Source organism: Lissotriton vulgaris, chromosome 7, assembly GCF_964263255.1.
Source record: "Lissotriton vulgaris chromosome 7, aLisVul1.2, whole genome shotgun sequence".
NCBI lineage: Eukaryota > Metazoa > Chordata > Amphibia > Caudata > Salamandridae > Lissotriton > Lissotriton vulgaris.
Window position 1 is genome coordinate 1,406,792,208 of NC_141695.1, and position 27,658 is coordinate 1,406,819,865.

Below are 27,658 nucleotides of genomic sequence, written 5' to 3' on the forward strand. Positions count from 1 at the left end.
AGGGTGCTGCCCAAGCTGTTAATGTATAAATTTAATAAATACGGGGCAAGTACACACCCGTGGCAGACTCACTTTTTAATGTCAACCGAGTGTGTACATTCACCTCTCATACCAAAGCGAATCTTTGCATAGCTCATTGAGTATAAGTATCTAAGGAAATTGACAATGGTGCAATCAACGCCCATTGAAGTCATGATAGACCAAAGTTTATCATGAACAACACAGTCACATGCAGAGGTCAAGTCCACCAAGACCAAAAACAGATTGCCCCCTTTTATATGTGTATATTTGCTCACCAGTAAATTCCGGTTAATGGCCTGTTCAGTGGTCCCAATTCCCTGGCAGAAGCCATATTGAAAGTCGAACATGATGTTGTTATGGTCTACCCACTCCTGTAATCTGCCCAACACAATGCGGCCCACCAACTTAATTAGAGAATCCAGCAAAGAGATGGGTCTGTAGTGTGTGGGCAGTTATGATCCCCCTTTTTAAATATCAGCACAATATGGGATTTGGACCAGGAACTTGGGAAGCTGGGATTCCGGCAAGACTTAAAAACCAAAGTCAAGTGAGGGCCCCAAAGATCAGCATTGTTTTTGAAAATATCAACCGGGATCCCATCCTGGTGCTTTTCCTCCCTTGCTTGATCTAAGTGCTCTCGGGTAATGATTTGGTTGGTGTCTGGTGGTGTGAAAGGAGATAAGGTCATTTTTAAATATCCTATTACTTTTCATTGGTTTTCTCACAGTTAGAGAAAGCACATTCTCTCTAGACTTCGAGGTACAGATCTCTCTGCTAGCCTTATTCTTGAAGGAGTTGGCCTAACAGCTAGGGTGGTCAACCTCGAATCTGGGAGACTGGGTTCGAGTCTCTGCAATGATGCTGAACATCCTGTGATTCTGGGCAAATGACTTAACCTCCCCGTGCCTAACAAAATTTAATGTGTCCTCATGTAATGCAACTGGTGCAATGTAATGTGCTCTGATACCTTATTCAGTTCAAGTTCACACTGTATAAAACTCTGTAAAAAAATATATATATACACATGTTTGTCTTGATCTGTTTTTCTATTGTTGTGTCTATCACAATTCTGTATTTCAATTTATCATGGCTCAAGCTACTAAGATATTTCATCTTATCTGCTGTATCCATCTATTGAACTTATTTTTGGTTTGCTTATATACCAGATTGATTGGTAATCCAAAATAAAATCACTTGGAGCAATATTTGGCAATTCTTGGTCCTTATTGTGAAGTCACATTGGCTTTACAAATTTGAGCTGTATTGTTGATGTCTACTCCCTTTCAATTCTTCATATCAACCAACAAATGTGAATATGACCAACAGGGAACAATCTTTGTCGACATTCCCAATACGTTGAGGTTAAGCACCAGTGCTCCTTCAAATGTCAAGTAGAAAGCAGAATTCCTTTTTCAGCAGTGAATGCACATCTTTCCATTTTTTTCCCAGTGAAGCTATAAAATCGATTTTTTTAAATAAACTAAAACATGTTCTTATAACATAAACATGTTAAAAAGAAGTTCCTTTCAAGGGGCAAGGTATTTGGTACCCACCTGCTTTCGGATAAGCTGCCACCAGCAGGTCTTCTGATGAAGCTTGGAAGTCACTGATTTTAGGCCAGGTGTTACATGTGTTCTCATCCAGAAGGATTCCACCAATGCGCCCCATATTAGGCCTAGTCATGCTCTCTGCCTTCAGGTCCTTTAAATTCTTCTGGAAAGTCATTCTGGGTTCAGGAGAATAGAGAAATATGTGAGCTCTGACTGCAAGGGTCTCCCCCTCCCTCCGTCCAACAACCAGAGCTATATCCGGCACTCTTACTTCAGCCACCAAGCAAATAATTGTAAAAGGGACAACAATTTTTCATTAATTTATGTACTATTTTGTACGGTGCACACTTCACCCATAATAGGTCTCAGAGCAATGTACAACAAGAGTGGAAGCAGCAGGCATGTAGAGTGCATACTTGAACAACAAAACAAGCGTAATGCAGCAAACCGTGTTGTTAGGGGGTCTCTAGTTGGCACAGGTAGGTACTTGTGACAAATAGGGACCCTTGCCTCTAGTCAGGATAAGGGGATTACACTCCTAAAAAAACCTGCTCACCCCCTTGGTAGCTTGCACAAGCAGACAGGCTTATCTCAGAGGCAGTGTGTTAAGCATTTGTGACCACATACAGTAATTCAGTGACAACACTACAGATGGACACCACACAAGGTTTTTATATCAAAAATAGGTATACTTTATATAGAGTTACCACAAGACCATAAACGACAAGAATACACAATACTGTTACTTTAAGATGGTAGATTTAAGCTTAGTTCAGTTCAGTTCTTGAGATGCGACACTTTGCGTCAATGTACCTAAGGTTGCGTTGCGCTTCCACGACAAGCAATGTCGCAGCGAGGAAAATGCAGCAAAGTTCAGGTGCCAAGAATTAAAGACGTAAAGATCTTCTCCGGGGATGCAAGAATTTCTCGGTTCGATGCGTGGACTGCAGCGGCAACACCCTTGCTCCGTGATGCGACGGCAGCAGCTCCAGAGACGACACTTTTCTCCCACGATGCGTGAAGCTTCCGCACGATACGACAACTACAGCGGCGATATCCATGATGCGATGGCAGCAGCTCCGACGGCAGTGCGCTTCTTGGGGATGCAAGGTGCTCTTCTTCGATGCGGTGCAGTGTGACAATTCCAGCGGCGACACCCTCCTTCGGAGTTGCGAAGGCAGGCACAGCGACGGCGACACACTTCCTCTTCGTTGCGACACTCTTCTCTCGATGCGGTGCAGTACGACCGTGCCAGCGGCGACACCCTCCTTCTTCGATGAGTTGTGCTTCCAGCTCCTTGTGACACGCAGTCCCTCAGAAGGCCCAAAACAGCAGAAGGCAGTTCCAAAGAACTCTGGGGAGCTGGGGTTGAAGTCTATTGTCCCTTAGACTTCAGCAGGAGGCAAGCTCTTTTCCAAGCCCTTGGAGATCCTTCACAAGTTGAAAGCAAGGTACACAAAGTTCCTTTCTCCTTCTTTTGCCAGTAAGGCAAGGCCAATCCCCCAAGCAGCACTTCAGCTTCGGAATAGTCTCTCCTCAGTTTCTTCAGGTTCCTCTCCTCAGTAATTGTTTCTTCTTATAGTCCAAAAGTGATCTAATTTCATGGGATCAGGGTCCCAATATTTATACCCCAAAATCCTTTGTTCTCTGAGGGGAGAGGGGTCTTTGCCCAGTCCAAACCAGTTCTGTAGCACTCAAATACCAGACTTTTCCTTTCCTTTCACGGTGCAGGGAAGAAACATCAGACGCCCCACAGGAGGTGGAGCTAGCATTTTGGAAGGCAAGTACAGTCCTGGAGCACTTTGTTGACAGGACTCTTTCTCTTCTTTTCAGTGTGCAGGGCAGAGACATCAGCCGCTCCCCAGGAGGTGTAGCCAGCATTGTGGAAGGCAGGCACAGCCCTATTCAAGCTTCAGGTGCAACTCCTCCCTCCCATCTAGATGCAGATCTCTCTATTCACCACTGGGCTGACTCATCCTGTCTCTTGGAATCCCCCAGCCCTGTCACTCACAAAACAAGACAAAGGAATACACAACCTAGCAGAGGCAGGCTTTGGATAGTTAGACAAGCAAATACCTGCTTTCTAAAAGGGGTATTTGCAAACACAGAATGTTAAAACCAACTTCACTAAAACATGTATTTTATCATTCTGCGTTCAGGCATACTAAACTCGAATTCTACCATGTTCTCTGAGTCTGTTAGGATTCTAAACATGCAATAATCTAACAGCCCATTCTGGCCTATGGAGAAATGGTAGCCTTGCAATAGTGAAAAAACGAAAATGGCTGTAATTCACTATTAGGACATGCCACACACACCAGGGCTTGTCCTACCTTATACTTACAATGCACCCTGCTCTTGGGCCTACCATAGGGGTGACTGATATGAAGAAAAGGTAAGGTTTAGGGACTGGCAAGTGGGTGCACTTGCCCAGTCAGCATGACAGTACCAGACTGCACGCAGGCTCTGCAATGGCAGACCTTAGATTGATTTTATTTGTAGTTTTATAAAGCGTGCATATGCCCATGGGCGTCTTAGCGCTGAACAGAGATGTATGAGCAGTACTGAGAGAGTAACATGGTTATTGTAAATTAAAGAGCCAGGTTTTAACCAACTTTCTGAAGGGCAGCAGGGAGGTACAGTTTTTGATGGCCTGGGGAAGACGGTTCCAATCCTTAGCTGCATGCAGTAGGAAACTTCTGCCGCCCCACCTAACTTGTTTGAAGCGGGGAACCTGAATTAGTTTGGCTTGGGAGGAGCGCAGTTCTCTAATAGGAACATACGGTTTAAGATGCGTTCTGATACATTTTACAAGGCTGCTTCTGTGGGTGGCACAACCAGTGCTTCAAGCCCACCAGCAGCATTTGGATTTACACGCACTGGGCACACTCCGTGCACTAGACTAGGGTCTAACAAGTAAACCAAATAGCCAAACATGGAACCACTGATAAATACATCAATTTAAAATAGGGAGAGCATATGCACTTTAGCACTTATCAACAGTGGTAAAGTGCCCAGAGTCATAAAATAGCCAACAGCAGGTCAGAAAAAATATAGGAGGAAGGCAAAGAGTTCAAGGATGACCCTGCAAAAAGGGCCAAGTCCAACACAACCCCCTTCCAGCCAAACCGCAGAGTAGACCAATCACTACCTTGATGGGCTTCCCTGCTTTGGGTGATAGAACATGGACCTGGCCCGCAACAGCAGGGACATATTCCAGTTCTATGCCATTCTGAACCCATTTCAATTCCTCTGTCCATACTCTCAGGGTCCACCAAGCTAACCCAGGTGGAACCATTCTCCTCACCTGTGGACACCACCTGTGCAGTATCTAACCTTAACTTGCTCACAGGTGTGTCCCAACAGATAGACAGCAAGCCAGTGTAGCCACTTACAGTAGTCGTGGATGAGACCCGGGCCTTGTGCCTCTCAGGGCTCTCAAACCTCTGTGGCATCAGAGAGCTGGGGGCAGTAACCCCAGGTGCTTGGCACTCTTTGTCCATTCTCCCTCCTGTCATGCCAGGTATGACATCCTGACACTGACCCACCAGCCCCAGGCCTGTACCCGGCGGCTGTACCAGAGACTGGGGTGGCCTCTCCCATACCCGATCCTCCTCTAGTTGAACCGGGGTCAGAGGCAAGGACTCCCTCCCTCTGCACCCCTTCAAGAGTGCTGTACCTTCCCACCTGGAGTGGTACCCCCAGAAGCTATGTCGGTCAGGACACTGATTACAGTTGCCCCTTCCTCCAGGTCAGACAACATCTGGACCTGACTTCCCAACTCAGGAACCAAACCCTTCGGTTGAACAATTGCCTGGCAAACCTGGACTTTCTTGGGAGCACGCATGCTCCCCCGAGGGTGACACATTACTCCTGTGTAGTGTGACAGTCTGCCTGGCTCAGATCTCCCGGCCCCTGTCCACCTGACAGTGCGCGAAGATCCCCCAGGACAGAAGTGGTGTCACTATGGTCATTCACTGGTGACATAGCCTTTCTGGCTGGCCTCTGACCCACTGGTTCCTCCACTGGGGACTCTTCCCCCTCTCCCCCCTCAGTCTTGACCTCTGTACCCTCCCAACTGGAGCGGCACTGCCAGACACCAGAACTGAAAGAGGTAAGATTACAGACACTCCCAACTCACCAGACACTAAGGGATCCCCCTCAACAGGCGGACCATCAGGACAGCCTAGGCTCCCCACCTGGTGTTCCCTTAAAGAACCATACAGGTCCTGAGACTGGGTTTAGGGCACCTTGGGACATGCAGCCCCACACTCACTCCTTCTCCACTGAGACAGGACGTGAGCCCCTACACCCCTCCCACTACAATGGGACCCAGCTGGGCTACTCTGCACCCCACCACTCTGGGTTGGAAGATACCTGAGCCACTCCTCTTAAGATCTCCCCCAAATGCCTCTCCAGACCCTCTGGAATCCACCAAAAGTCCTTAGATTGGCAAGACAGTATCTGGCTGTCTCTGTCATTCAAACCACACTCTTCTGGGCGGCCTTCACACTCACATACCCGGACTTTAACCTTTGGGGAACCCCTTTCCCTGCACCTCTCAATCAATCAATCAATCAATCAAAGACATTTATAGAGCGCACTACCTACCCGTAGGGTCTCAAGGCGCTTGGGGGGGGGGGGGGGGGGGCCGCTACTGCTCGAACAGCCAGGTCTTGAGCTTCTTCCTGAAGGAGAGGTGGTCTTGGGTCAGGCGCAGGTCGGCCGGGAGGGAGTTCCAGGTCTTGGCGGCCAGGTAGGAGAAGGACCTTCCTCCTGTAGTGGCTCTGCGGATGCGAGGGACGGCGGCGAGGGCGTGGTTGGCAGATCGGAGGTGGTGTTTGGGAGCGTAGAAGTTGATGCGGTTGTTGAGGTAGCTCGGGCCTTGATCGTGGAGAGCTTTGTGTGCGTGGGTAAGGAGGCGGAAGGTAATTCTCTTGTTGACCGGGAGCCAGTGCAGGTCTCTAAGGTGTCCGGAGATGTGGCTGTGTCGTGGGATGTCGAGGATGAGTCTGGCTGAGGCGTTCTGGATGCGCTGGAGTCTCTTCTGGATCTTGGCGGTGGTTCCGGCGTAGAGTGCGTTGCCGTAGTCCAGTCGGCTGGTGACGAGGGCCTGGGTGACGGTCTTCCTGGTCTCTGTGGGGATCCACCAGAAGATCTTCCGAAGCATGCGCAGGATGTTGAAGCACGACGAGGAGACGGCGTTGACTTGCCTGGTCATGGAGAGGGAGGAGTCCAGGATGAAACCGAGGTTGCGTGCGTGGTCCGTCGGTTTGGGTGCGGTGCCCAGGGCGGGGGGCCACCAGGAGTCGTCCCAGGCGGAGGGCGAGGAGCCCAGGATGCTAGAGTCAGTAGAGTGTCCCTCCCACTACTAGGATCATGAACCCCTGCGCCAGTTACCCTATTCCCCTTAGGGACACTGCGCACTACTGGAGCTAACTCATGTCCTTGAACCTCCAGGTGTATGTTAACCCCCTCCAAGGCAGGTGCCAAATCTCTAGGTGTGTGTACCACTCCCTCAGCACTAGATAACTCACTTTTGCTGCCACCATCTGAGCTGGACTCCACCTCCAACTCAGCAAATCTCACTTCCTGAGCTGCCCACATTTCTTCTTCTTGGGCTAAGGCTCTTTTGGCCTCATCAAGCTTTCTCAGCTCTTCATCAATCTCTTACAGCCTCTGCTCATGAGCCAGAAGCCAACTATCTTTTTTGTTTCTCCCTCATTTTTAGAGAATTCCTCCTTCTCAGACTCAACTGGTAGTGTTGCTTTCCAGCTGGGTAACTCATACTGAAATAGGGATGCCTCTAGATCCTCCCTGGACCTTTTCTTCACAGGCAGCCTCCTTTCCTTTCAAAATACACGTAGCTCCTTCATTGTGTAAACAAACATGTGCCAGAAGTTGAGTTCCATTTTGCAACATCTAACCAGAGACATAGTATCAAAAAATACCTTCAGGGGGCACCATCAAACAGAAAAAACAGTATGTGGTTGCGTTATGGTCTGCAATCACTAAGTAGTTTTCACCAATTACTGTACATGAGTCACAAATGCAAGTCCAGAATCCTCACTGCTGACCACCAATGTTAGATTTGGGGGTCTCTGGTTGGCACAGGTAGGTACTTGTGACAAATAGGTACCCTTGCCTCGTCAGGATAAGGGGATTACACTCCTAAAATAACCCCTGCTCACCCCCTTGGTAGCTTGGCACGAGCATATAGGCTTATCTCAGAGGCAGTGTGTTAAGCATTTGTGACCACACACAGTAACTCAGTGACAGCACTACAGATGGACACCACACAATGTTTTTATATCAAAAATAAGTATACTTTATATAGAGTTATCACAAGACCATAAACAACAAAAATACACAATACTGTTACTTGAAGATGGTAGATTTAAGCTTAGTTCAGTTCAGTTCTTGAGATGCAACACTTTGCGTCAATACACCTTAGGTTGCGTTGCGCTTCCATGACAAGCAGTGTCGCAGCGAGGGAAATGCAGAAAAGTTCAGGTACAAAGAAATAAAGATGTGAAGATTTTCCAGATGCGGCACGCTTCTCCGGGCATGCGAGAAGTTGTCAGTTCGATGCGTGGACCGCATCAGCGACACCCTTGTTCCGCGATGCGACGGCAGCAGCTCCAGCGGTGACACTCTTCTCCCAGGATGCTTGAAGCTTCCCCGCGATGCGGCAACTAGAGCGGCGACATCCAAGATGCGATGGCAGCAGCTCCGATGGCGGCGCCCTTCTCGGGAATGCGAGGTGCTCTTCTTTGATGCAGTGCAGTGCGACAGTTCCAGCGGCGACACCCTCCTTCGGAGTTGCAAGACTTTTCTCTCGATGGGGTGCAGTGCAACAGCTACAGTGGCGACACCCTCCTTTGGAGTTGCGATGGCAGCAGCAGCGACTGCAACACGCTTCCTCTTCGTTGCGACACGCTTCTCTCAATGTGGTGCAGTGCGACAGTTCCAGCGGTGTCACCCTCCTTCGGAGTTGCGACAGCAGGCAAAGCGACCGCGACACGCTTCTTCTTCGATGAGTCACGCTTCCAGCTCCTTGCGACACGCAGTCCCTCAGAAGGCCCTCCAAAGATCTCTGGGGAGCTGGGGGTTGAAGTCTGTTGTCCCTGAGACTTCAGCAGGAGGCAAGCTCTTTTCCTTTGCAAGTTGAAAGCAAAGTACACAAAGTTCCTTCCTTTCTCCTTTCTTTGGCAGTAAGGCAACCACTGCAGGCCAATCCCCCAAGCAGCACTTGAGCTTGGGAATAGTCTCTCCTCAGTTTCTTCAGGTTCCTCTCCTCAGTAAAGGTTTCTTGTTGTTTTTTTTATTTGCAGAGTTTTATATAGTGTTGAACTGACCGGTGGGTATGTAGAAGGGGGTTTGAGCTTCTGAGGTTCTTGTTCTGTCCTCCTTTTTTGAGTTTAGCAGCCATGTATTCCGGTTTGCTGGTGTGTAGGGCTTTGTGAGTAAGACAAGCTGTTCTGAAATTTTCCCTCATTTCGACAGGGAGCCATTTGAGTTCTTCGAGTGCCGGTGAGATGTGCTCGTATTTCTTGAGTCCAGTGACCATTCTGGCAGCTGCGTTGAGAGTAGTTTTAAGAGGAGCAAGATGCACTTTTGAAATTGCTGTGAGGGCTGCATTACCGTAGTCTAGTCTTGACAGCACCAATGATTGAGTGGCTTGTTTGAGATCTTTGGGTGGGATGAAAGGTTTAATTTTGTTCAATACCTTTAGGTTGAGGAAGGAGCTCTTAGCTGAGTTCTTTATGTGTTTGGTCATGTCCAGTTTCGGGTCTAGTGTGATGCCTAGTGATTTAACAGTCCGCCAGGGAGAGGTTTCCATTGAGCGCAACTATAGTTTTTAGCCAATCTACCATTTGGGGTTTCTCTGCTTTGTTTGATATGAGGAGTAATTCAGTTTTGTCAAGATTTAGTTTTAGGTGATTGCTTGTCGACCAAAGTTGGACTTCCTTCTGTACGGCGTTGAGTCTTAGAAATCTCAACTGCGGAGGACATTCAATGTAGTTCTGCGTATCATCGGCATACAGATGAAAGGGTAGTTTGGCTTTCTTGAGTAGGGCAGTGAGGGGTTGCATGTAGATGTTGAATAGTTGAGGGGAGAGCACTGACCCTTGAGAAACTTCCCTGTTGATTGCGTGTAGGTCCGATTCAAAGTTGTTGATTTTGATTCCCTGGGAGCGGTTGTGTAGGAAAGAAGAGAACCATTTGAGGACTATCTCATCGAGCCCTGCCCTTTCTTGCAGAGCTTTGATGAGAAGTTTGTGATCTACCGTATCGAATGCAGCCGATAGGTCGAGGAGAATGAGGAGGTAGCATTGATCTGAGTCCAGAGATTTGTGGATGTCGTTGATGATGTTGAGGATCGTGGTTTCTGTGCTGCCAGAAGCCAGAATGATGGGAGTCAAGAAAGTTGATACTCTCCATGTGTTGCGTTAGTTGTTGTAGTACACATCTTTCAAGGATTTTGGCTAGAAGAGGGAGGTTGGAGACGAGTCGGACGTTGTTCCGATCTGATGTATCTAGGCCAGGTTTTTTGAGCAGAGGGGGGACTTGACCTACTTTGAGGCAGTCTGGGACGATTCCGCTATTTAGGGAACTGTTTATAATCTTGCACCAAAGTGGGACGAGGGCGCATTTCAGTTTTTTGGTCATTTGTGTAGGTAAAGGGTCTAAGACATGCTTGGAGTTGGAGATCAAGTTGAATATCTCTGCTTCAGGGATGGGGTGGAAGAGTAACCAGGGTTTGGTGTGGGGTGAGAGAGCGGTGCCAAGGAATCCAGTCATGCAGTTATTGAGAAGGGAGAGGCTGTTATGGACCAGAGAGAGGTCGATCTTGGAAATCTTATCATTGAAGAAGTTGGCGAAGTTATCGCAAAGACCTTTGGATGCCTGAACAGTGGACGGGGCTGGTTTGGATGTTTGTTGTCTGATGATATTGAGGAGCTCCTTGGGTCTGTTCTTTGCATTGTCTAGAGCGGAGCGGTAGAACGTGGATTTTTTTTCCTTGATGTGGTTGTTTTACTTCTTCCAGAGTGATCTGAGTTGATCGCAGTGGATATTGGTAGGATTATTCCTCCAGCCTCTTTCATAGGCTCTTAATTGTCTCCTTTCTTCGTTTATGTCTGAGTCAAACCATGATCTGGAAGGGATGGCTCTGCTTTTTTTTTTCTTCAAGGGAGCTAGTTGATCCAGCAGGCCCCCCATGCTCTAATTGTAGGACGAGGTGTGATCTGTTGTAGAGAGAAGCTCGTTGCCGCTGGGGAGTAGTGTACTTAGCCTCTCTTCCATGATGTCCAGAGGAATCTTGGTAAGATTCCTAGACCACTTGGGTGGGTCTTGTGTGGGGAGCCGGAAGAGCACTTTTTGGTTGATACGGAATAGGATCATGTGGTGGTCCGACCAGTTCCCAGGGAGCATGTAGTCAATCGTGATTGCATCTCGCTGAGCGATCATGGCATCCAAGGTAGCTCCTATGTTGTGAGTTTCCTCTGTGCAATGTTGGAACAGATTGTTGTCAGAAGATTGCTTAGGGTTTGAATAAGCGCGTTGCTCGATTCGTTCCATCGTAGGTTCAGATCACCCAAAATTAGGTTGTTGGCGTCTCCGAGTGCGCAGTATGAAATCAGGTCTGAGAAATGTTTCCCGAAAGTTGTAGTGTTACCTGGAGGGTGGTAGAGTAGGTGACATATTAGTGGATTGTTGGCCTTGGTTTTGATGTTAACAGTAGTAAGACATTCAAAGGAGTTGTATTTACATGCGTCCATTTCCAAGATGTCGGTGTGGTCCTTGTGAATGATAGCCACACCTCCACCACTTTGATATTTCGTATCTTTGTTTATGATAGTGAAACCAGGAGGCACAAGCATTTCTAAGCATGGTGGGGAGATCTCATTTAGCCAAGTCTCCGTGATAAACACAATGTCTATGTCTTGAGAGAGGATGGCTTCCGCTAATTCTGTTGCGTGTTTAGTGGCTGATCTGCAATTGATGAGCATGCAGTTGGTGGAGAACCCTGATTTGCTGAGACTTTTTCCCGGAGGGGCCCTAGGTATGGAGGTGAGGAGGGGCGGGGGTCTAGGGGTTTTTGTGAGGCGTAGTCTCTTCTGACGCTCATGATTACTTGAATTTTAGAGTTGGGGGAGGTTGTGGGGGGAGGGTTGTAAGTGGAGGCTAGAGCTGCTGCATCTTCTTCAGACATTACAGCTATGGGTCTGGTAAGTCTACATGTCTGGGTCTCTTCAAACGTTGCAGCTGCGTGACTGGGTCTCGACCTCTTTTCTTTGGAGACTTTGTTTCTAGGAAGCCGGGGCTATGGTTTTTGTGTGACTCAGTAGCAAGGTCTCTACGTCAGATCTAGTGGAACGCTGTAGCCCGGTCTCATGGGTGGGTGAAGCTGCTATCCGGTGACTTGGAAGGTTAAGGTTGGTCAGAGTAGGAGACCTAGGTTGGAGTTGCTGGGGCCCAGTAATAATATTTCTAGCTGGTTTTCTAAGAGGGTCAGACGGCGGCCATGTTTTCCGGAGCAGGGGAGATGATGGCTGGGTTAGGACCTTTCTTAGGTGTAGGGGGCTGGACTGAGTAAAGTTGTTTCTTGCTCTTCGTGTCTTTCGCTGTTTGTGTTGTTTTGCTGCCTCTCTTATCAGTCCTTGCTGCGGGGTGCCAAGGGTCGTAACGGGAATTCAACCTCGTGGTTTCTGTAGGGGTGGCATAGTGGGCGTGGGACGCGAGTTCTACAGGGATGCGATGAAGGTCGGGACCAGAGCCAACGGAGTAGGGTTCGCGTGTTCCTGTTGGTGCGACTGAGATGGCGGTTGAGTTTGATGCTCGTCGCAGGGTAAGGGGATGCCCTTCGCTAGGGCCGTGGAGTGAGTGAAGGTTCGGGAAGGGAGTGCAAGGGGACTGGGAATGAATGTTTGCTCTAACTGGAGGGAGAGGTTGTCCGGGGAAGGGAGTTGGACCAAGGTAGGTAGTGATCTAATTTCATGAAATCAGGGTCCCAATATTTAAACCCCAAAATCACTTCTTCTCTGAGGGTAGAGGGGCCTTTGCCCAGTCCAAACCAGTTCTGAAGCACTCTGTTTACCAGACTTCTCCTTTCCTTCCACAAGTGCAGAGCAGAAACCTCAGACGCCCTACAGGAGGTGGAGCCAGCATTGTGGAAGGCAAGTACAGTCCTGGAGCACTTTGCTGACAGGACTCCTTCTCTTTTTCAGTGTGCAGGGCAGAGACATCAGCCGCTCCCCAGGAGGTGGAACCAGCCTTGTGGAAGGCAGGCACCGCCTTTTTCAAGGTTCAGGTGCAACTCCTCCCTCCCATCTAGATGCAGATCTCTCTATTCACCACTGGGCTGACTCATCCTGTCTGTTGGAAACCCCTAGCCATGTCACTCACAAAACCAGACAAAGGAATACACAACCTAGCAGAGGCAGGCTTTGGATAGTTAGACAAGCAAATACCTGCTTTTTAAAAGTGGGATTTGCAAACATAGAATGTTAGAACCAACTTCACTAAAAGGTGTATTGTAAAATTCTGAGTTCAGGCATACTAAACCTGAATTTCTACCATGTTCTCCGAGTCTGTTAGGGTTATAAACATGTAATAATCTAACAGCCCATTCTGGCCTATGGAGAACAGGTAGCCTTGCAATAGTGAAAAACGAAAATGGCTGTAATTCACTATTAGGACATGCCACACACACCAGGGCTTGTCCTACCTTATACTTACAATGCACCCTGCCCTTGGGCCTACCATAGGGGTGACCGCTATGAAGAAAAAGGAAGGTTTAGGGACTGGCAAGTGGGTGCACGTGCCAAGTCAACATGACAGTACCAGACTGCACGCAGGCTCTGCAATGGCAGACCTTAGACACATTTTACAAGGCTGCTTCTGTGGGTGGCACAACCAGTGCTGCAAGCCCACCAGCAGCATTTGGATTTACATGCCCTGGGAACACTCCGTGCACTAGACTAGGGTCTGACAAGTAAACCAAATAGACAAACATGGTACCACTGATTAATACATCAATTTACAATAGGAAGAGCATATGCACTTTAGCACTGATCAGCAGTGGTAAAGTGCCCAGAGTCCTAAAATAGCCAACAGCAGGTCAGAAAAAATATAGGAAGAAGGCAGAAAGTTCAAGGATGACCCTGCAAAAAGGGCCAAGTCCAACAAGTGTCAATTTGTCAAGTTGACGGAAAGGGTCTAAAAAATAAAGCGTGACACAGCAACATCATAAAGTCATTTGTAGTCAGCAGAGAATGCTGCACGGTTACAGTGGGCTGAATCATATGATAAACAGCAGGTATGGACATGTGACTTGCCAGAGGAAAGACACCATTTTAAGCACTTAAACTTATCAATACAGAAACATGCACAACTCAACATTGGTAACATAGGCAGATACATATGGTACGGAAGGTCGACTGGTGTTGAAAGTAAAGAGGATGAGGAAGGACTTCTAGCAGTGCAGGAGATTCGTATTCCCTCTTTAACAGATTGCAAACAATTAGTGAGAGAGTAAATACTTTGTAGAGGATGAAATCAACAGATTGGGCAAATTCAGAAGAAAACAGAAGCTGCAGTCTGGCATGAGTAACTTATCTAAAATGGGTTTTTAGGTCGAGCCTGGGCAGTGCATGCGCTGTTGCGAGGCATGTAGTAGTGGAGTATGGACTCAGCTCACGTTCCGTCCCTATTTTTGATTGTCTTGTGTCATTGTCTTTCCTAAACTCTGTCTTGCGATTCGTTATTAGGCTGGTTAGCCCTTCTTGGCACTGTCTTGTCTGCATTTGTTACCTCCCATAATGACTGGACCTTTTACTTGTCTTGTTACACGGTCAGCTTTATTTTGGCTGTGAGCATTATTTTATTAAATAATTTGGCTCTATTCCACCCACTAACTCGCAGCACGCCACCCGCTTTTATTTCATGTACTATTGGCGAGCGCGCACATGACTTTTTAGTTATTTATTTTAGTAACACTGTCTGCTTTAAGTATAGCGGCTGCGCTTACTTATTTATTTACTTACTTTTTTTGCGTACTAGCGCCCATGCAGCGCTTTTACATTTATGAAGGCTGCGTGCCTTTCTTTACAAGCAGTGTCTAAAGGAACAAGCTTGACCAACATCAAAGTGAAAGCGTGTCATGGGCGCTTTTACTCCCAAAAAAACATTGTTTGTCAACTTGACAAACAGATGCTTTTTTTTGGTCAAAGCCCCGATGCAGCGCTTTCACTTTAAAGTCAACCACGCCCCTTCCTTTTGACCTGGCTTGTCTAAAGAAAGGGGCATGGGCTTCATGAATGTGAAAGCGCCGCATGGGCGCTAGTGTGAAATAGTTCTCACATTTGCGAGAGTTTAAGCCAAGGTACAAGTTCTAAAAAAAGAGTGGAGGGGCGCTGTCACCGGAAGTGACGTCACAACAGGAAGTGACGTCACGAAAGGTGGCTTGCACCATCGGGCTCATTGCCTCCCCTCACTCACCCTTTAGATGCGATTGCATCTGAGAAGTCAGTGTGTGAACAGCTCCTCGTCCCAGAGAGGCGAAAGAGTGAAGTCCAGCTGTTTGGCAGGGGGGACAGCGTCCCCCCAGTAAAATAAGTGGGGGGACGCCATCCACCCGCGTGGTACCCCGACTCGAGTCCTGGTTTCAGCTATTGCATTACCAATAGCGTAAACTCTCGTCAAGTATTTGCAATGCAATAGGTCTCGCATTGTTTCAACGAGGGACTTTGAAACCTGCATTTACTTTGGTAGAAAAACACTACAAGTTCCAGAATGCACGAATAAAACCAGGACATGTTCAGCTACTCACACATGCCTCAGAAGAAAGTTCCTAGTTCACCAGTTTCATGCGTTTGTGAGGTTTAACCAGTCTGCTTTCTTTGTACTCTTGATATGTTTTATGTTTATCCTGTTATAAAATCAGTATTGCAAGCCACAGAAAACAAAGAAAAAACCAGGGCTGCATCGGAAACTCAATACTGACCTGAGAAAAGCGCTGTGCATGGAACAATCTGAGAGGGGTGGGTAACTTTCCTTGGAAGCGCTCATACACAACAGCCCCTGAGCCACATGCTCATGAATCAGAACACCTACATCAAACAGTGCGCCTGCACCTCACAAGTATTTACCATCACATCTTAGCAGCAGTTAGAGGGCACGGTTCTGACACAGAAACTAGGAACACACACCATACTACAGTCTCCTCACAAAGCCTGCGCTCATCAGCATACCTACAACAAATACAATGAAGAATGCAGTTCCCCCAGCAGTCCTATAGGATTGCTCAGATCCAGCACACTTACACCATGCCTCATAGCCGCATCTTAAAACACTTGATCGCATCGCAGCCAGAAATCCTACCGAATCCACCTTAGCAAGCAATCCTACAACATGCCAGTCAACCACAAACGTACAGACTTTACCGCCCGCAGTGTTGGTGCCGTAATTACTCCACATCACCTGGGACAGTGTGCTCATGTTCCCGTTTCCAACCGTATTGGTTTAATTTGTTCCGTTTAAATAAACTAACACTACATCCCCCACAATGCATTACGTGAGAAAAGAAAGCCAGCACCGGAAAATAGCGTCCGTGATAACATTTGGATAAACTCATCAGCAATCCTATTCAGTGCTTCACAGCGAGCAGTCATAACCCACCTCTAGCAGCCAGCAGTCCTATACCATACCTCAGAGCCAGCACTCCAACATCACCCACCACAGGAAACACTTCTGCCTAGGGGAACCCGCAATAGCTATAGTCTGCACTCCTACCCTTCTCCCAGATCGACTCCTGCACGTGCAGTTTAGATTTTCTTCCAACTCTCACGCTCTGCGTCCGAGTCAGTAAATAATTAACAAACACCTGGCCCTGAGCCAAAAACATTCCGCAGGCCACGTTCTACTATAACCTTACCTTTCAGTTTATCAAGGAAATTGATAGAGATGGGGTGCAGTGCAACAGCTACAGTGGCGACACCCTCCTTCGGAGTTGCGATGGCAGCAGCAGCGACTGCAACACGCTTCCTCTTCGTTGCGACACGCTTCTCTCAATGTGGTACAGTGCGACAGTTCCAGCGGTGTCACCCTCCTTCGGAGTTGCGACAGCAGGCACAGCGACCGCAACACGCTTCTTCTTCGATGAGTCACGCTTCCAGCTCCTTGCAACACGCAGTCCCTCAGAAGGCCCTCCAAAGATCTCTGGGGAGCTGGGGGTTGAAGTCTGTTGTCCCTGAGACGTCAGCAGGAGGCAAGCTCTTTTCCTTTGCAAGTTGAAAGCAAAGTACACAAAGTTCCTTCCTTTCTCCTTTCTTTGGCAGTAAGGCAACCACTGCAGGCCAATCCCCCAAGCAGCACTTCAGCTTGGGAATAGTCTCTCCTCAGTTTCTTCAGGTTCCTCTCCTCAGTAAAGGTTTCTTGTTGTTTTTTTTATTTTCAGAGTTTTATATAGCGTTGAACTGACCGGTGGGTATGTAGAAGGGTGTTTGACCTTCTGAGGTTCTTGTTCTGTCCTCTTTTTTTTGAGTTTAGCAGCCATGTATTCCGGTTTGCTGGTGTGTAGGGCTTTGTGAGTAAGACAAGCTTTTCTGAAATTTTCCCTCATTTCGACAGGAAGCCATTTGAGTTCTTCGAGTGCCGGTGAGATGTGCTCGTATTTCTTGAGTCCAGTGACCATTCTGGCAGCTGCGTTGAGAGTAGTTTTAAGAGGAGCAAGATGCACTTTTGAAATTGCTGTGAGGGCTGCATTACCGTAGTCTAGTCTTGACAGCACCAATGATTGAGTGGCTTGTTTGAGATCTTTGGGTGGGATGAAAGGTTTCATTTTGTTCAATAACTTTAGGTTGAGGAAGGAGCTCTTAGCTGAGTTCTTTATGTGTTTGGTCATGTCCAGTTTCGGGTCTAGTGTGATGCCTAGTGATTTAACAGAGTCAATCTACCATTTGGGGGTTCTCTGCTTTGTTTGATATGAGGAGTAATTCAGTTTTGTCAAGATTTAGTTTTAGGTGATTGCTTGTCGACCAAAGTTGGACTTCCTTCAGTACGGCGTTGAGTCTTAGAAATCTCAACGGCGAAGGACATTCAAAGTAGTTCTGCGTATCATCGGCATACAGATGGAAGGGTAGTTTGGCTTTTTTGAGTAGGGCAGTGAGGGGTTGCATGTAGATGTTGAATAGTTGAGGGGAGAGCACTGACCCTTGAGAAACTTCCCTGTTGATTGGGTGTAGGTCTGATTCAAAGTTGTTGATTTTGATTCCCTGGGAGCGGTTGTGTAGGAAGGAAGAGAACCATTTGAGGACTATCTCATCGAGCCCTGCCCTTTCTTGCAGAGCTTTGATGAGAAGTTTGTGATCTACCGTATCGAATGCAGCCGATAGGTCGAGGAGAATGAGGAGGTAGCATTGATCTGAGTCCAGAGATTTGTGGATGTCGTTGATGATGTTGAGGATCGTGGTTTCTGTGCTGCCAGAAGCCAGACTGATGGGAGTCAAGAAAGTTGATACTCTCCATGTGTTGCGTTAGTTGTTGTAGTACACATCTTTCAAGGATTTAGGCTAGAAGAGGGAGGTTGGAGACGAGTCTGACGTTGTTCCGATCTAATGTATCTAGGCCAGGTTTTTTGAGCAGACTTTGAGGCAGTCTGGGACGATTCCGCTATTTAGGGAACTGTTTATAATCTTGCACCAAAGTGGAACGAGGGCGCATTTCAGTTTTTGGGTCATTTGTGTAGGTAAAGGGTCTAAGACATGCGTGGAGGGCTTGGAGTTGGAGATCAAGTTGAATATCTCTGCTTCAGGGATGGGGTGGAAGAGTAACCAGGGTTTGGTGTGGGGTGAGAGAGCGGTGCCAAGGAATCCAGTCATGCAGCTATTGAGAAGGGAGAGGCTGTTATGGACCAGAGAGAGGTCGATCTTGGAAATCTTATCATTGAAGAAGTTGGCGAAGTTATCGCAAAGACCTTTGGATGCCTGAACAGTGGACAGTTCTGGTTTGGATGTTTGTTGTCTGATGATATTGAAGAGCTCCTTGGGTCTGTTCTTTGCATTGTCTAGAGCGGAGCGGGAGAACGTGGATTTTGTTTCCTTGATGTGGTTTTTTTACTTCTTCCAGAGTGATCTGAGTTGATCTCGGTGGATATTGGTAGGATTATTCCTCCAGCCTCTTTCATAGGCTCTTAATTGTCTCCTTTCTTCGTTTATGTCTGAGTCAAACCATGATCTGGAAGGGATGGCTCTGCTTTTTTTTTCTTCAAGGGAGCTAGTTGATCCAGCAGGCCCCCCATGCTCTAATTGTAGAGCGAGGTGAGATCTGTTGTAGAGAGAAGCTTGTTGCCGCTGGGGAGTAGCGTACTTAGCCTCTCTTCCATGATGTCCAGAGGAATCTTGGTAAGATTCCTAGACCATTTGGGTGGGTCTTGTGTGGGGAGCCAGAATAGCACTTTTTGGTTGATATGGAATAGGATCATGTGGTGGTCCGACCAGTCCAAAGGGAGCATGTAGTCAATCGTGATTGCATCTCGCTGAGCGATGATGGCATCCGAGGTAGCTCCTTTGTTGTAAGTTTCCTCTGTGCAATGTTGGAACAGATTGTTGTCACATAGAAGATTGCTTAGGGTTTGAAGTAGCCCGTTGCTCGATTCGTTCCATCGTAGGTTCAGATCACCCAAAATTAGGTTGTTGGCGTCTCCGAGTGCGCAGTATGAAATCAGGTCTGAGAAATGTTCCCCGAATGTGGTAGTGTTACCTGGAGGGTGGTAGAGTAGGTGACAGATTATTGGATTGTTGGGCTTGGTTTTGATGTTAACAGTAGTAAGGCATTCAAAGGAGTTGTATTTACATGCGTCCATTTCCAAGATGTCGGTGTGGTCCTTGTGAATGATAGCTACACCTCCACCACTTTGATCTTTCGTATCTTTGTTTATGATAGTGAAACCAGGAGGCACGAGCATTTCTAAGCATAGTGGGGAGATCTCATTAGCCAAGTCTCCGTGATAAACACAATGTCTATGTCTTGAGAGAGGATGGCTTCCGCTAATTCTGTTGCGTGTTTAGTGGCTGATCTACAATTGATGAGCATGCAGTTGGTGGAGAACCCAGATTTGCTGAGACTCTTTCCCGGAGGGGCCCTAGGTATGGAGGTGAGGAGGGGTGGGGGTCTAGGGGTTTTTGTGAGGGGTAGTCTCTTCTGACGCCCATGATTACTTGAATTTTAGAGTTGGGGGAGGTTGTGGGGGGAGGGTTGTAAGTGGAGGCTAGAGCTGCTGCATCTTCTTCAGACATTACAGCTATGGGTCTGGTAAGTCTACATGTCTGGGTCTCTTCAGACGTTGCAGCTGTGTGACTGGGTCTCGGCCTCTTTTCTTTGGAGACTTTGTTTCTAGGAAGCCGGGGCTATGGTTTTTGTGTGACTCAGTAGCAAGGTCTCTACGTCAGATCTAGTGGAACGCTGTAGCCGGGTCTCATGGGTGGGTGAAGCTGCTATCCGGTGATTTGGAAGGTTAAGCTTGGTCAGAGTAGGAGACCTAGGTTGGAGTTGCTGGGGCCCAGTAATAATATTTCTAGCTGGTTTTCTAAGAGGGTCAGACGGTGCATCATGTTTTCCGGAGCTGGGGAGATGACGGCAGGGTTAGGACCTTTCTGAGGTGTAGGGGGCTGGACTGAGTAAAGTTGTTTCTTGCTCTTCGTGTCTCTCGCTGTTTGTGTTGTTTTGCTGCCTTTCTTATTGGTCCTTGCTGCGGGGTGCAAAGGGTCGTAATGGGAATTCAACCTCGTGGTTTCTTTAGGGGTGGCATAGGGGGCGTGGGACGCGAGTTCTACAGGGATGCGATGAAGGTCGGGGACCAGAGCCCACGGAGTAGGGTTCGCGTGTTCCTGTTGGTGCGACTGGGATGGCGGTTGGGTTTGATGCTCGTCGCAGGGTAAGGGGATGCCCTTCGCTAGGGCCGTGGAGTGAGTAAAGGTTCGGGAAGGGAGTGCAAGGGGAGTGAGAATGAATGTTTGCTCTAACTGGAGTGAGAGGTTGTCTAGGGGAAGGGAGTTGGACCAAGGTAGGTAGTGATCTAATTTCATGGGATCAGGGTCCCAATATTTAAACCCCAAAATCTCTTCTTCTCTGAGGGTAGAGGGACCTTTGCCCAGTCCAAACCAGTTGGAATTGGAATTGGATTGGAATTGGAAATAGATTTATTGAGCGCGATTGCTGCCCGGGGGCGTCCAAGCGCTGGGGGTAAGAATCGAAGGGACCGGTGACGTGACACATTATAGCTCGGAGACTTTGGTGAATAGTAAGGTCTTCAGCTTTTTACGGAATGACAGCAGGTCCGGGTTGGAACGGAGTGAGAGGGGGAGGGTGTTCCAGAGTTTGGCGGTGTTCACCGAGAACATCCTACCCCGGCTCTGGCTCTCTTTACTCGGGGGACCACTGCCAGAAGAGCCTCAGAGGAGCGGAGGTTCCTGTTTGGGTGGTAGGGGATGACGAGCTTGCTATTAATAGCAGGTCCTGTTTTCCAGAATGCTCGGTGTGCAATGCACAACGCCTTGAATAACACTCTGTGTTTAACTGGCAGCAGTGAAGACTTTTTAGTGCAGATCTGGCTGACTGAGCTCGAGGAATCTTTAACAGGGTGCGTGCTGCGCAGTTTTGCACTATCTGGAGTTTCCTGAGGGTCATCTCGGGAGCCCCCACGTATAGAGCATTGTTTGTGTCAAGGCGGGACTGGATCAGGCCTTGGACTGCCACTTTACTGGCTTCTGGAGGCAGAAGTGGAAGGACCTTCCTTAGGGTTTTGAGGATGCCGAAGCAGGTGGCGGACAGTTTGGTAGCCTGGGTGGAGAAGGACAGCTTGCTATCCAGCCACACTCCTAGGCTCTTGACGCTTTCCTTGGGGGTGGGGGGAGTGCCCAGGGCTTGGGGCCACAAGGAGATAAAAGGTGTTGGCGAGCCAGGGCCTAGAAGCAAGAGCTCTGTTTTATCTCCATTTAGTTTGAGGGAGGAGCTGGTCATCCACTCCTTTATGTCCTCTAGGCAGCTCAGCAGGCCTCCTTGGGGGTGACTGATGTTCTTTTGAGCCAGTGATACCACTAGCTGAGTGTCGTCGGCGTACGACACAATTTTGATGCCGTACGGTTCGACGATTCCAGCCAGTGGTCTCATGTAGACATTGAATAACACAGGGCTCAAAGAGGAGCCCTGTGGTACTCCGCAGCTGAGGGGCTTGCTGGCTGATATTGTGTCCCCATCGAAGATCTGAAATGATCTGTCGGACAGGAAGGAGCCGAACCACCTTAGAGCATTGCCAGAGACTCCGATGTCCCGGAGACGGTTCAGCAGGGTGGCATAGCTGACCGTATCGAAAGCAGCACTTAGATCAAGGAGGATCACTGCCACTGATCCTCCCTGATCCAGAGCCCTTCGAGATTCCTCGGCGACCGCTAATAAGGCAGTTTCGGTGCCGTGTTTTGGCCTGAAACCTGTCTGGGATGTATCCAGTAGGGAGTGGTTTTCAATAAACTGGACCAGTTGGACGTTTATATATTTTTCCAACACCTTGCCGGCCCAAGGGAGGAGGGAGATGGGGCGATAGTTGGAATAGTTGTCGGGGTTCAAGTTTGGTTTTTTTAGCAGCGCCCGCACCATGGCTTGTTTCCATGCTATAGGAACAACACCTGAGGCTATAGATGTGTTAAGGAGTTCTAAGATAACAGGCAGGGTGGCTTCGTGAGCTTGCATCAGAACTTCTGGTGGGGCTGGGTCGCGTGGGGAACCCGATTTGACTTGCCGTGCCATTTTACCGAGGGTGTCAAGGTCCAGGGGAGGGAAGTGCTCGAGGGTTGACTGGGCATGGGGAGGGAGTGTTCTCGGGGGGGGTGGGTCAGCTGTCTCTGGAACTGTGGCTCCTGTTTGAAAGGTGGAGTAAATTTTCAGGACTTTATTATGAAAAAAGTCCGCAAGTTCATTGCATTGAACTTGGGTTTTAGTCGGAGGGGGGGCAGTGGTGACATTAGAACATTGTTTTATTATCTGGAAAATTTCCCTGGGTTTTGATTTAGCCTCTAGGATTTTGTCAGAGTAAAAGGTTGCTTTCGCCGTTTTGATCCCCTCTCTGTTCTGAAGCACTCTGTTTACCAGACTTCTCCTTTCCTTCCACAAGTGCAGAGCAGAAACCTCAGACGCCCTACAGGAGGTGGAGCCAGCATTGTGGAAGGCAAGTACAGTCCTGGAGCACTTTGTTGACAGGACTCCTTCTCTTTTTCAGTGTGCAGGGCAGAGACATCAGCCGCTCCCCAGGAGGTGGAAACAGCCTTGTGGAAGGCAGGCACAGCCTTATTCAAGGTTCAGGTGCAACTCCTCCCTCCCATCTAGATGCAGATCTCTCTATTCACCACTCGGCTGACTCATCCTGTCTGTTGGAAACCCCCAGCCATGTCACTCACAAAACCAGACAAAGGAATACACAACCTAGCAGAGGCAGGCTTTGGATAGTTAGACAAGCAAATACCTGCTTTCTAAAAGTGGAATTTGCAAACATAGAATGTTAGAACCAACTTCACTAAAAGGTGTATTGTAAAATTCTGAGTTCAGGCATACTAAACTTGAATTTCTACCATGTTCTCCGAGTCTGTTAGGGTTATAAACATGTAATAATCTAACAGCCCATTCTGGCCTATGGAGAACAGGTAGCCTTGCAATAGTGAAAAACGAAAATGGCTGTAATTCACTATTAGGACATGCCACACACACCAGGGCTTGTCCTACCTTATACTTACAATGCACCCTGCCCTCGGGCCTACCATAGGGGTGACCGCTATGAAGAACAAGCATTGGAAATGCAATAGGTCTCGCATTAGGAAAGTTTGAGCTATTGGTATTGTAAATGACACTTTTTTTTATTTACGTGTTGGTTTTGAAAGTAGCAAAATTAATAGCTTTGTCAGTTACAATGTCAATAGTTTTAACTTTTGCAAATGTGACACCTATAGCATTTGTAATGCAATGTGTGTTGTATTTACGTGACTTAGATGTCTTGATATTACAAATAACAATGGCTTTTAATTTTGTAAATAATTAATACTTAAATAAAAGTTATTGTAATTTATAATGGCAATAGCTTAAACGTTTGTAAATAACTTTTGTGAAGATTATGTTCAGTGTATTTTATTGTGACGACAATCCAAGAACATTGCATTTGCACCTACACACACAGAGCCACACACATGTAGATGTGGTGGTGGTGGATCTGGGGGATATGGTGGTGGTGGATGTGGTGGTGGTGGTGGATGTGGTGGTGGATGTGGTGATGGTGGTGGATGTGGGGGTGGATGTGGGGGTGGTGGTGGATGTGGTGGTGGTGGTGGAGGAGGTGGTGGTGGTGGAGGTGGTGGTGGTGGTGGATGTGGTGGTTGTGGATGTGGTGAAAGTGGTGGTGGATGTGGTGGTGGAAGTGATGGTGGTGGGTGTGGTGGATGCGGTGGTGGATGCGGTGGTGGATGTGGTGGTGGTGGATGCGGTGGTGGATGAGGTGGTGGATGAGGTGGTGGTGGTGGTGGATGCGGTGGTGGTTGATGTGGTGGTGGTGGATGTGGTGGTGGTGGTGGATGTGGTTGTGATGGTGGTGGTGGATGTGGTGGTGGTGGATGTGGATGTGGTGGTGGATGCGGTGGTGGTGGATGTGGTGGTGGATGTGGTGGTGGATGTCATGGTGGATGTGAAGATGATGGATGTGATGGTGGATGTGGTGGATGTGGTGGTGGTGGATGTGGTGGTGTTGTGGTGGATGTGGTGGTGGTGGATGTGGTGGTTGTGGATGTGGTGGTTGTGGATGTGGTGGTTGTGGTGGATGCGTTGGTGGATGAGGTGGTGGATGAGGTGGTGGATGAGGTGGTGGATGAGGTGGTGGATGAGGTGGTGGATGAGGTGGTGGATGAGGTGGTGGTGGATGCGGTGGTGGTGGATGCGGTGGTGGTGGATGTGGTGGTGGTGGATGTGGTGGTGGTGGATGCGGTGGATGTGGTGGTGGTGGTGGATGTGGTGGTGGTGGATGCGGTGGTGAAGTGGTGGTGGATTTGGTGGTGGTGGATGTCATGGTGGATGTGATGGTGGATGTGGTGGTGGATGTGGTGGTGGATGTGGTGGTGGTGGATTTGATGGTGGATGTGATGGTGGATAAGGTGGTGATGGTGGATGTGGTGGTGGTGGATGTGGTGGATGCGGTGGTGGTGGTAGTGGTGGATGCGGTGGTGGTGGATGTGGTGGTGGTGGATGCGGTGGTGGTGGATGTGGTGGTGGTGGATGTGGTGGTGGTGGTGGCGGTGGCGGTGGATGTCATGGTGGATGGTGGTGGTGGATGTAGTGGTGGTGGGTGTGGTGGTGGTGGTGGATGCGGTGGTGGTGGATGCGGTGGTGGTGGATGCGGTGGTGGTGGATGAGGTGGTGGATGAGGTGGTGGATGAGGTGGTGGATGAGGTGGTGGATGAGGTGGTGGATGAGGTGGTGGATGAGGTGGTGGATATGGTGGTGGATGTGGTGGTGGATGCGGTGGTGGTGGATGCAGTGGTGGATGTGGAAGTGGTGGATGTGGTGGTGGATGCGGTGGATGTGGTGGATGTGGTGGTGGATGCGGTGGTGAAGTGGTGGTGGATGTGGTGGATGTGGTGGTGGATGCGGTGGATGTGGTGGATGTGGTGGTGGATGCGGTGGTGAAGTGGTGGTGGATGTGGTGGATGTGGTGGTGGATGTGGTGGTGGATGCGGTGGATGTGGTGGTGGATGCGGTGGATGTGGTGGATGTGGTGGTGGATGTGGCGGTGGATGTCATGGTGGATATGGTGGTGGATTTGATGGTGGATGTGATGGTGGATGTGGTGGTGATGGTGGATGTGGTGGTGGATGTGGTGGTGGATGTGGTGTTGATGGTGGATGTGGTGGTGGATGCGGTGGTGGTGGATGCGGTGGATGTGGTGATGGTGGATGTGGTGGTGGTGGTGGATGTGGTGGTGGTGGATGCGGTGGTGCTGGTGGATGCGGTGGTGGTGGATGTGGTGGTGGTGGATGCGGTGGTGGTGGTGGATGGGGTGGTGGTGGTGGTGGATGCGGTGGTGGTGGATGTGGTGGTGGTGGATGTGGTGGTGGATGTGGCTGTGGATGTCATGGTGGATGTGGAGGTGGATGTGATGGTGGATGTGGTGGTGGATGTGGTGGTGGATGTGGTGGTGATGGTGGATGCGGTGGTGGTGGATGCGGTGGATGTGGTGATGGTGGATGCGGTGGTGGTGGTGGATGCGGCGTTCCAACCCGTCACACAGCTAGTACTTGTGGTTTAGAACAACAGACATATGAACTTCGATTATTTCAAAAGCCAATTTCCAACATGAAAATATTACCTTGTCTGACACCGACTCTTCTCACTGTGGTAAGTGTAATGCCAATAGTTAAACAGCGCGCAGGCTCCTGTAATTATTGTTGAGCACGTTTGGCCCACACCTGAATTGCTTACTTTTTCCTCATAAGCAAAAATATCATGCAGTGCTGTCCCTCTCCCGCTCAGACGCTGGAATTCCTAGATTGTATATTTTGTTTGAAGTTGATAGCCGTCTGAGCTAATAGCAAGCCTCAGAGCAAGATCGGACAGACTCCCAGCCGGATTCAAAGAAGGGCATGGAAAACCCCAGCAGGCAACTAAGGTTATTCGAAAGGGGCTAAGAGACGTTTTTATGGGTCGCTGCATCAGCACTTCTACTTGGAAGCATGCCAACAGAAGGTTGGTTGGGAACATTGTGCGCAAAAGTGGATTAAATGTCCAAGGTCAGGGGTGACCAGAACTAAAAACAGTGTTAAAACCCTCACTGAGGAAATCGGACAAGATAAAGCTGTCTCGAAATGCAAAGTGCAACAAAACGTTCCCATAAATGTGAGGTCTGCTGCTATTCACATGTGACATGGAGACCTAACCTTTCTTGCCTGAAAGTCATTTGCTTTTTTTTTTTATTTTTCTTTTTTACGGAAGACTAAATTCTAACATGTTTTACATTTTGGAAGTAAATTGTATTCTTAAATAAAAACAAGCATTGATAAAGCTAATGGGTTTGGCATCGAGGTACTAATCTATGCAGACTGCAGTTTTGATTGTGAAATGCCTTTGTCTTAATGCATTATTACACTAAATCAAAACCCATAAGTTTTTGTTAATGTTTGTTTGTTACAAGCAGCGGGCTTGTACATCTGTCCGTGTAAACATAAATGTGTACATGTGGGCATAACTCGAACACAGTTCCTGACTAAACATTAAAAAAGTCTTTCTCTGTGAAAAAACAAAAATGGTTTGCTTTGAGTATACTGTGTAGGTATGATATTAAGAATGTAATGATTCAGTGTACTCCTTTAGATATTTAAACTTGTCTTTGCAATACGAGTAGTCCTTAGGCAGTGACATTATACCTCAAGAATCTAATCGTATGAGTTGAGAGAGAAATACACCGCTGAATAGAGCTAAAACCCACTGGACATACATTTCTAGGAAATTGTAACAATAGGTCCTGTGGACAACCTTATTGTATAGCAAGACCTAATATGAACAATAATGAGGTGCGGGCAAAATAATTTCAACACAGACATCATTTAGGGCTCGCAGCTGCAACCCTTCGCATCCCAGCTGCAACCTCTGGCTTCCCCCTTGCAATTCCTGGTACCGGCTGTGTTTCCAACCCCTGGCCTCCGAGGTGGCAAAATCGGTGCCAGGAACGCAGAACTATGGGCTCTTATCACCTGGTTTTCTACCCATTGATTATTACACTAGCAAGTTAAATATTGTTCGATTATTAACTGTTACTGTAATAGAAAATTGAGCGCCAGGGACTAGAATGAGACCGTCACTGGCAGCGGAGTAAGAAAAATAAAAAGTGCTCAATTTTAAATGTATGTCATGTGCGTGCTTGTGAGTGGATGTGTGAGCATGCGTGTGAGTGCAGGGGGGTGAAATTAATTGGCAAGTAGTTTGTGAAAATGAGTGGGACTGAGTCTATGTGAATCAGAATGAAAGAGTGACTGCAAGTGAGGAAGGTGGGTGTCGGA

The 27,658-nt window shown here is 48.2% G+C and overlaps 1 protein-coding gene across 4 annotated transcripts in view; it reads right to left on the reverse strand.

Annotated features, from left to right (window-relative positions):
• LOC147705734 (sulfotransferase 1C1-like) overlaps window positions 1-27,658 on the reverse strand; it is a 698,364-nt gene that overhangs the window by 667,105 nt on the left and 3,601 nt on the right. For 2 of the 4 annotated variants that reach the window (XM_086932180.1, XM_086932179.1), the window contains exons 1-2: window positions 16,286-16,391; window positions 1,575-1,747 (exon numbers count right to left, since the gene is read on the reverse strand). In XM_086932180.1, the coding sequence (XP_086788306.1) occupies window positions 1,575-1,746 (172 nt within the window). In that variant the 5' untranslated portion in view covers window position 1,747; window positions 16,286-16,391. Of the gene's footprint in view, window positions 1-1,574; window positions 1,748-16,285; window positions 16,392-27,658 lie in introns of those variants that run through there. The other 2 variants (XM_086932178.1, XM_086932181.1) reach the window with 1 other exon arrangement.